At 37.5% G+C, this 10,416-nt stretch overlaps 1 protein-coding gene across 6 annotated transcripts in view; it reads left to right on the plus strand.

The window, feature by feature from the left end:
* The window catches only part of EMSY (EMSY transcriptional repressor, BRCA2 interacting), an 80,137-nt gene extending 75,482 nt beyond the window's left edge, over nt 1-4,655 (plus strand). For all 6 annotated transcript variants that reach the window (XM_007461705.1, XM_007461707.1, XM_007461702.1 and 3 more), the window contains 2 exons: nt 5-505; nt 4,264-4,655. In XM_007461705.1, coding sequence (XP_007461767.1) covers nt 5-505; nt 4,264-4,458 — 696 coding nt within the window. In that variant the 3' untranslated portion in view covers nt 4,459-4,655. The remainder of the gene's footprint in view (nt 1-4; nt 506-4,263) is intronic.
* The last annotated feature ends 5,761 nt before the right edge of the window (nt 4,656-10,416 follow it).

The following is a 10,416-nucleotide window of genomic DNA, read 5'->3' on the forward strand; positions in this document are numbered from 1 at the left end:
TCAGGTGGAGCAGCCAGTTATAACCCAAGGATCCTCTGTTACAAAGATAACTTTTGAGGGGCGCCAGCCTCCCACAGTTACAAAGATAACTGGTGGCAGTTCTGTGCCTAAGTTGACATCACCAGTTACAAGCATATCTCCCATTCAGGCCTCTGAGAAGACAGCAGTGTCAGACATTTTGAAAATGTCTTTGATGGAAGCTCAGATTGATACAAATGTAGAGCATATGGTAGTGGATCCCCCAAAGAAGGCTCTTGCCACTAGTATGCTCACTGGTGAAGCAGGATCATTACCCTCCACCCATGTGGTGGTGGCAGGGATGGCGAATTCCACTCCCCAGCAACAGAAATGTAGAGAGTCCTGTTCAAGTCCATCTGCTGTTGGCCCTCCCCTAACGACAAGGAAAATCGATGCACCAGGAGTGCCTACGACAGGCCAGTTCATGCGTATTCAGAATGTAGTCCAAAAGAAAGCTGAAGAGAGCCCAGCAGAAATTATCATCCAGGTAAGAATCGGAAGGAACACCAGAAATCTTGAGCATATTGGGGGTTGTGGGTTTGGTGTGTTTTGGGATGTCACAGGAAAAGTCAAGCCAAAATGGGAAAGAGATTTATCTTTGAGATGGCATATGACAAACTTGGTTTACTACCTGTTACAAATTTACAAATTTATACTTATTTTCTAAAACAAAGTCCTAGAAAATTGATAGATATTGTCACAACAGCACACCTTAGAGGCAGTCAAGGGCCCTGAGCCCATGTGTCTGCTTGATTCATAGATGCAAGCCACACTTGCCAGTGTTGACTCAGCAAGTCAACCTACAAGATCAGCAACTTCCCAGGTCAAACTTTGGGCTCCCCAGTCTTTGCCCAAAGAATATAAGTAGTTTGTACTTCTGGGATATAACTGGATTGTACTCCTATTTCAAGTTAGTTTCAGGGACCCTTTCCTTGCAGAAACACAGTTCTTGGACACTGTGTTTTCAGGACAATAAAACCTTAATTAACTGAAATGTCTGGAGAGACATGTTGTAAGAGAATGTTTCTTAGTAATTTAATTTTATGTCTAACCTGGGATTAACCGTAAAGCTTTGCTTTTTATTTCAATCATTGTGTTATTGAAAAATCTTATTATGGTTACTGTCCTGCCCTGGTAAGTACAGGCTAGTGAACATGATGGATTATTCATTGACAGTAGATCTAACTATGCCTCACATTCCCTTCATTTTAAAACTCATCTGTCATCTTGTATAACAGATCCAGACTGAAAAGTTACACTGGGTCCAGAGTAGCTTTTAGAAGTTGTGTTTTATTTCCCTCTCTCCTTGCAAGGTATCAGGTTGTTCTCTTGACATTTATCGTTTTTGCTTGGAAGGTGTCAGAGCAGCACATTTTAGTTAATTGAGAATTTGGATGTATTGAAACGTGGATAGTATTTACCGTAGACTCACTATTGTGTGACTTAGGTGTTCCTATAGTAAATTTTGCCTTTCCTGTGATGCCAAGCCGTGAGAGAATGCAAATTGACCAATATTAATCCAAATATGATTTAACTTAATATGGGGGAAATGCTTAAATGCAAATAGATCTGGCCATTAAATTATTCAAATAATTTGTTCCTTCCTGTCAGAACAAATGTTAGTGAACTAAATAATCCTTGACCAAAGGATTTGTTACTTTTTCTTTCCACCTGCAGAGGTAGGGTTTGGTGAAAAAGGAAGTTTCCTGGCTTTGCCATTCACTGTGTGACTTTGGGCAAGACTACTTAACCTCACTGTGCCTTCGTTTCCTCATCAGTAAAATGGGAGTAAGGAATGCCTACTTTACACGATTGACATAAGGATTACACAAAATTGAGATGAAGCACCTAGCACAGTACCTGGCTTGTAGTGATTGCCCAATAAATGGTAGCTATTACTATTTTTACTAAAATTTACTGTGGCTCCTGGGAGTTTAAATTGGTATACTCACTAAATTGAAAATAATTTTGAATAACTTATTTAGAAATTATTTTCTGTACTTTGTGAAAACGGGTGAAAATGTAATTTGCTTCATGTATCAAGGATGATAGCTAATGAGTGGGTTCTCTACAAGAATATCAACTAACTTTTAGCATGTACCACATCATATGCTGGGTTGCTGTGCCAGAGGGAAGAGCAGCATAGTGATTAAGAACCAAGCTTTTGGAGTCGGAAATGCCTAGATTTGAATCTCACCTGTACTCCTTAACCACATTGTGGCTTGGAGCAACAGAGTTAACCTCTGTCCCTGTGATGAAATGGAAACAATAATACTTAACTTACAGGGTTGTTTTGAGGATTGAGAAAATGTATATAAAGCAGCTGGTTAAGTGTCTGATATAGAGTAATACTCAATAAGGATAGCTCCTGTTATTATAATCATCACTAATATACTGTTAGAACAGGTCTCACTAGTTATGCTTAGCTTTGACCCAAAGTATTGATTTTTACTGATTTAGTAAAGAACCTATTGACATGAGTGAAGGAAGTCTGCAGAAGTTCTTTGATTCCTTAAAAACTATTCTGTAAAAATTCAGCATGTTTAATATTAAACGCTTTGTACACAGATAATCTGTATTTCATTTATTCATTCATTCATTCATTCCACATGTATTATTTAACCTCTGTCTTCCAGGCACTGTGCTAGGTGTGAGGATAGAGGAGTAAACAAAATGAATGTATCTTCTGTTCTGAAGGAGTCTATATATGTGGAATTGATAGAATTTTAGAACTGCAGTGATCTTTAGAGCATATCTTCTCTAATTATCTTATTTTATACAAGATTAAACTAAAGCTCAAGGAAGTGAAGTGACTTTTTCAGAGGTCCACAGCAAGTCAGAGCCAGAGCTGAACTAAAATTCTGACCCTACCTGAGACTTTTTCACAATGATAGCTGTATGGAACAGGGGCAGGAGGGTGAGGGAAGACAAACAAGCTTCAGCACCCTAGAATCAATGCCTAGGCATCTTACACTATTTTCTTGATAGTATTAAAATTAAATTTGCATCTTCCCTCAGTAGATGGTTGTTTTGGTTAGGTATATTTTCAAAGTGCTGATATTCAGCACTCTGGGGTTTTTTATGTTAAAGAGACATTATTCATTTGGAAAGTATTTATTGAGCATCTGATGTGTGCCACGCCCTGTTTAAAGTTATGGGCATCTAACACTGAAAAAAATAGTCGAGTTCTGTGCTCTGGTCCATACTGTCTTGGATCTTAACATTCTAAGGGTGAGAAGAAAACAAAGAGATGATAAATGCAATGAAGAAAATGTAACAGAACATAATAGGAGTAGGGGGTGGGATCAAGCCAGTACTCTGGTTTCCTTTCATAGAAGGAAGGCTTTTCAAAGCCTTTTACTCTAGCCATTTGAGCTAAGATGCAGATGACAAGATGGAACCAGCCGTGTAAGGATTTGGAGGAGGAGTATTCCAGGAAGAAGGGAAGAACTAGTGCAAACACCCTATGGTACAAGTGAGTCTGGCATAAGGCTGGAGCCATCCATGGTAAGGCTTTTGATTTCATAGCAAGTACAATAGGAAACAATTGTAGAGTTTTAAGTAGGGGTGTGATATGAACTGATATACCTTTTAAGAAGGTATATAATAAAGTTGAGAAAAAAGAATCTGACAAGGCAATACGGCCTAATATGTGTTTATCTATTGGTACTTTTATTGTTCAAAAGACAGTTTTGTCCTCCCTAGTCTTATTTTCAATAAAGATAGTTATTATGTGACCCAAACAAATAACTTCCCCTTTGAACTACCAAAGGTCTTAAAATATATTGTGGTATCAGCAGATTAATCATTCATCTTATGGATAATAATAAGCAAAATCTGATTACATTTACATTTAAAATATGCTTACTGACCAAATAAAAATGTCCTTCAAAGTCTGTCTCTTGAATTAGGCCCAGACTTCAGCCTCCTTTGTTAGAAGAGGCGCCATTAAGGAGTGGAAAGATCACTTTGAGTTTTAGAGGACTTGGGTTTGAATCCTGGCATCGTGGCATTAACGCTGACCAACTGTGTGACCTTGATTAAGTCGCTTACTATCTTAGTTTCCTCATTTGTAAAATGGGAATAATATTAAGCATCTAGCACAGTGCCTGGCATCTAGTAGTTGTCCAATTAATGTCAGTTTCCTTTTTTCCTTCCTTATTGTTGTTGAGGAAATCCTTCTGTCACCTTTTTTTTTTTTTTTTTTTTTTAAACCGTAAAGCTCTCCTGTGTCTTCTCTTTCAGGCCATTCCCCAGTATGCTATTCCTTGCCACTCCAGCTCCAATGTGGTAGTAGAGCCCAGCGGGCTCCTTGAGCTAAACAACTTCACCAGTCAGCAGTTGGATGACGATGAGACGGCAATGGAGCAGGACATAGACAGTAGCACAGAAGAGGGAACCGAACCCAGCCCCTCTCAGAGTTCTGCTGAACGGTCCTAGTGTTTTGGACACAGGAGTGCACTTTAAAACCTACTGGGTTACCAAGTGTCCAGGGAAGCCCTTGTATTTTGATGTCTAAAGAGAGCACTTTGCCCATGCTTAGACTGTGGACCCTGAAACAGCAGTGTTTGAACAAGAATTGCGGCAGGAGTAGCATTTTAAAACAAGATAAAACTCACAGGGGAATGTACTTTTTTTTGAGAAAAGAAAAAGATGCACATCTACAGTGACGTGAGACATGATATTCTTTCTCTGTTGGACCATGGCTAATGGAAAAGTTTGTCTTGCAGTGGAAAGAGACTTTTCCTGTGAATGTTCCTCAGCTGGTTTCTACTGAGCAAAACACCATGAAAAAAGGAGAATGTGAATAGTTTGTATTTTGAAACAGTGTGTCAGGAACAGTTTTTTAAAAAAATCTTGTATGTTTTTGCAAATCCCTGCAAGTGCTGAATTGGTTAACATTTTACATCTGCTCAGTTCATATTTTATAAAATAACTAGTTCTTTAATACTGGCATTAAAGAAACCTTGTTAGATGGTAGAAATCAGGTCCCTAACCCGTGGGAAATACTTTTTGGGTGGCTTGTACGTTCTCATCAATTGTATGCTAATTTATTGTGTTGTTGTTCCTTTGTGCTCTAGGCAGCACACTTGCCTTCTATTTATTTAAATGTAAACATTTCAAAGCAGGCCATATTCCTTCTGACAAATTTCCTGTAAGCTGGGATTGCCTACCTTTTCCATCTCCAAACCTCCCCCTTCTCCTTTAAGAAAACTTAATGAGAAAATGTTTCATTGTGAAACAGAGGAAAAAAAACATTTTCTGATCCAAAGGAAATGTTCAGTTATGTTCAGGAAAACAAATTATTCATATGATGCTATCTTAACATTGAAATTGCACATTCATGTTGGACTGAGACTTTGAAAATAACTTTTACATACTTTTGTTTACCCCCCTTTGAAATGTATAAAAAGTTCATTTACAGTTCTAAATGTAATGGTTTTAAACATTCTACCTTTTTAGGACACGATTTGTTAAAGCAATATATTTGGGTCTTGTGATCACTGTCTGTCACAAGTAGAGTGAGGGGTAAGAGGGTGGGAGGGTAAGAGTCAGTTTTGACAAGTTGTGGCAAAGGAAACTATACTTTTCATTTTTAAAAGATGTAAATAGAAAAATTTTTAACGGTTTTATATAGATTTCACTATAAATAAGCATTTTAAGACTGACAAATGTTGAACTGTACATACATATAGCAGCATAACTGCCCAATGTTTTGGTGCTGAAGTACTGTAAGTAGAATTCATCAATGGTCTCCTGATTTTTACATCTATATCTGGAAAAAAAACTGTGATCCTATAGTTAATAAATTCCCACTGAAGCGACACTGAAGATTTAAACACAAGCATTCACAAGATGCACTGATCTCTGGTAGTTGTCATTATTTCTACTACGTGATAAGGACTTATACCCATAGATGGAGCTGTTGGTTATTATTTTGTTGTACAAATTCACGTTGAAAAGACTTTGTCACTGTTTCTGGTTAAGTAATTTTTTTTAAGCTCTCGGGTCATAGACTTCTTTGAAAATCTAATTATACTATGAACTCTCTCACCAAAATGATACACATGCCAATATACATGTTAGGTTTTACATACATTTTTAGGGATTCATGAGCCCCTAAGCCTATCCATGTGTTCCAGGTTAAGCCCTCTGTTATGGTCAGTCCATTACTTACAGATGTAAGTTTTTATAAAATATCTTTTAAATATTCATGCATCAGGTAACAAGAGCAAACTTTAATAAAGTCATTATGTTCTACTTCTACATGTTCTGGCACCATAGCATACCTGTGTCCCTTTGAGAATTTAGCCTTAATATGTTTCAGCAACTGAAATGGCAAATGAAATTTCCATAGTCTTCATTTTTAAAAATTAGTATATATTTTAACAAACTATCAAGTGTGGGATATAATCTTTTTTCTTTTAAAGTTGTTAACTTCAAGGAGAGCATGAATTTCAGTTTATTCGACAAATATTAATTAAGCATCTTCTGTGTGCCAGGTGCCATTCTAAGCACCAGGAATATACCATAGTGAATAAACAGAAAATCCTACCCTAATGGAGTTGATAAACAAGGTTACCTGCTGATGAAATGGATACGAAGGCTAAAGGAAAGAGGTAACAAGAGTGGCTCTTAGATTTCTTGATTAAGTAGATGGATGGTGATGCCATACATGGAATACTTTTATTGAAAGTCTTAGCATTAGATCTATTAGTATTTCATATGTTTAAGTCCATAAGTTAAATGTAAATTTAAGTCATCCACGTGAAAGATATTCAGAGATTACAATGCAAATGCTACAAAATTAATAAACCCTAAATGTTAAAGACAGTGATAAGAAAAATCCATTTGGTTTAAAGTAAACATTGATAAATACTTAGTACTGCAGATGCAGTTTTTGGTGAACTTAGAGAACTTAAAAAAAAAGCTTTATTGAGATTAATTCACATGTCATACAATTCACCCATTTAAAGTATACAGTTCAGTGGTTTTTTAGTATATTCACAGAGTTCAGCAGTCATCACAACAGTCAATTTTAGAGCATTTGCATAACCCCAAAAACCCTGTACCCCTGAAACCACCACCACCCTAGCCCTAGGCATCCACTAAACTAATTTCTGTCTCTATGTATTTGCCTATTCTGGACATTTCATATAAATGGAATCATACAATATGTGGTCTTTTGTGACTGGCTTCTTTCACTTAGTATAGTGTTTTCAAGGTTCATGTTGTAGCATGTATCAGTGCTCCCTTTTTATGGCTCAGTAATAGTCCATTGTGTGGATATACCACATTTTATCCATTCATCAGCTGATGGGCATTTGGGTTGTTTCCACTTTTGCACTCTTATGAATAATGCTGTTACGAACATTTGTGTACAAGTTTTACATAAATTTTCAATTCTCTTGGGTAAATATCTAGGAGTGCAATTGCTGGGTCATATGGTAAGTATTTTTAACAATGTGAGGAACTGCCAAACTCTTTTCCACAGTGACTACACATTTTACATCCTTGCCAGCAGTGTAAGAGAGTTCCAGTTTCTCTGCATCTTAACCAACACTTGCTATAATTTGCCTTTTTAATTATAGCCATGCTAGCGTATGAAGTGGTACGTCATTGTGGTTCTGATTTACATTTCCCTGATGGCTAATGATGAGCCTTTTTTTCATGTGCTTATTGGCTGTTCATACATCTATGGAGAAATGTCCTTTGCCAATTTCTCAATTGAATTATTTTCTATTTTATTATTTAAATTGAGAACTTTTGAAGTACAGAAATATTACTACTCTTAAGAGAAAAGTAAGCTGTTTTCTGGATATTAATTCATCACCCTTAAAATCTTAATCAGGTTCTCGTTCTTCCCCTCTAATGTAACAAATTGCTTAACATCCTTAAAACTGTACAGAGCTTTATAGTTGAAAATGCCTTTAAATACATTTCTTTGTGAGGTTCTGTCAATAGCCTGCTGAGCTAGGAGACCTCAGTAGCACCTGGGATAGTGCAAAGGAAATAGTGGTCAGGTGGTCTGTATTTGAGTCCCAGGCTCCTCTGTTTATTGGTCATATGAACTTGAGGAAGTCACATTCCCCATAATACAAAGTGAATATTTCTGACCCCATAGGATTATTATTTATTACATAAACTATAATGAAATAGTTTATGTAAAAATGTCAGGCATTCTTTAAAAAGCAGATTCATCTCAAAAAAATGCCAGGCACAGAGTTACGTGCTGTATTTTTTTAAGTAATATTTATACCACTCCTCTATAAATAGAAAACTGAGGGCTCGGAGAAAAGTGATGTACCAAAACTCACAAATTATGTGCTAATAGGTATCATGCCAAGTCACACAAGTTGCTGCTTTCTCTAGAGGAGTGTGTGCCACCAGACACAGGACTGGCCTTTGGAAGGACAGAGGAACTTGGTGTTGGTCTATAACACGATCTTTTTGCCAGCCTTACTTGCCTTCACACAGAAGGACAGAGGAAGGACAGAAGCCTTTGGAAGGACAGAGGAACTTGGCGTTTGTCTATAACACGATCTTTTTGCCAGCCTTACTTGCCTTCATACAGAAGGACAGAGGAAGGACAGAAGCCTTTGGAAGGACAGAGGAACTTGGTGTTTGTCTATAACACTATCTTTTCACCAGCCTTACGTGCCTCAAACAGAGGTGCTCAATTCAGTTTGAGTTTAATTATGTGTCACAAGCTCCTGATAAGAGGAAGTGGAGTAAAAAAGCGCCATATGAGCAAGGCCTTTCCAAGAAAGGATAGTGAAAAAAGTCTTCTGCCTCTGCTTGCAGGTTTGTAAGCCTTTAAGTAAGCGAGGTTTGACGACCTATATATATATATTGAAAAAAGAAACACTGTAGATTTTGTACTTGTGAGAAGGCTCACTCTGCCTTTTTCTCTCTTCCTTGCTTATGTATACACTGTAACTGAAAACATGTGCTTGCTTTGAAAACAAAACAAAAAAACCAACAAGGCTTGGTTTGAATCCTGACCAGCCATGTGAGTTTGGACAAGCCCTAAGAGGCTTAAAACAGCAGAAGATGGAATGAATTATAATTCCTACTTTTAAAAAAGACATAGATGAGTAATATTCCTCCCAAGTGGTTCTTTCTGACTTTTTTTTCTCTTCCTTCAAATAAAGTTACTGGGTACTTTCTTTGGGCTGACATCGGGGATACAATTGTCAGCCAGGGGGAGAAGCCCCTGTCCTCATGGAGCTTCAGCCTAGCAAAGGAGATATGTTCATCAAAGATCACACCTAAATGTATTCAGTGCTAAATGCCATGACAGAGAAATAGTGCCATGATAGCATATAAATGGGAAGTTGGGGAGTTTCCCTCAGGAAGGATTGTTTAAAGTGTAATCTGAAGGAAGAGGATTGAACTAGGCATAGAGGAGGGGGACAGCTGTCCAGTAGATGGACAGCAGATAAAAAACCTTGTGGTGGAAGGGGAACTTAGGCCAGTGTGACAGCAGCGTGGAGAGCAAGGGCAGTGAGCATGGTGGGAGCAGAAGGTGGAGACCAAACTATATGGATCTTACAGCTTATTATAAAGGTTTGGGTCTTTTCTCTAAGAACGATGAGAAGTCAATAAAAAGTTTTAAGCCATTAGAGCTGGTAAAATGAATTAATACATTTACAAAATATTTGGAGTTGGTCCATTGAAACAGAAAAATATATTTAACATTTTTTTTTGATGCTAGTCTCATCTCCCTGTGTCCTTTTTCTCTAACATCTTCAGTGGTTCCCCAGTACTGTAGTATGAATCTGGCATTCAAGGGTCTTAGCCAAAGCTTCAACCTACATTTCTAGATTCATAACTCATTTCACTACCCTGGCCTACTGCCTATCTCCCCCACCGCACACACATTATGCTCTGCATTAGAAAGTCTCACTCATTTCTCAAAGCCCAGCTTGAATTTCACCTCCTTCACTAGGACTGTCCAGATCTCTTCAAGGAGGATTCCTTCCCCCCCACCACCCCTCTCCCCCACTGCTAGGTTCCTCTAGCATTTTGGAAGAAACGTGTTTACTATAAGCACTTATTATTAGTTACCTACTGTGAACTATATTGCATAAGGATGTTTATAGGTTGGTTGGTTTTTTTGGGGTTTTTTTGTCAGTACTTAACGCATTGCCAGTTTTCTCTTCCAATAACTGACTTTTGGCTTCATTGATTCTATTGTTTTTCTATTCTCTGTTTAATTTATCTCCATTCTATTCTTTATTATTTCCTTTCTTTTGCTAGCTTTGGTCTTAGCTTTTCTTCTTTTTCTAGTCCCCCAAGATGTAAAGTTAGGTTATTGATTTGAGATCTTTCTTTTTAATGTAGGCATTTACAGCTATAAATTTCCCTGTGCATTGCTTTTGCTATATTCCCTAC

The sequence above is a fragment of the Lipotes vexillifer genome, unplaced genomic scaffold, assembly GCF_000442215.2.
Source record: "Lipotes vexillifer unplaced genomic scaffold, Lipotes_vexillifer_v1.1 scaffold223, whole genome shotgun sequence".
NCBI lineage: Eukaryota > Metazoa > Chordata > Mammalia > Artiodactyla > Lipotidae > Lipotes > Lipotes vexillifer.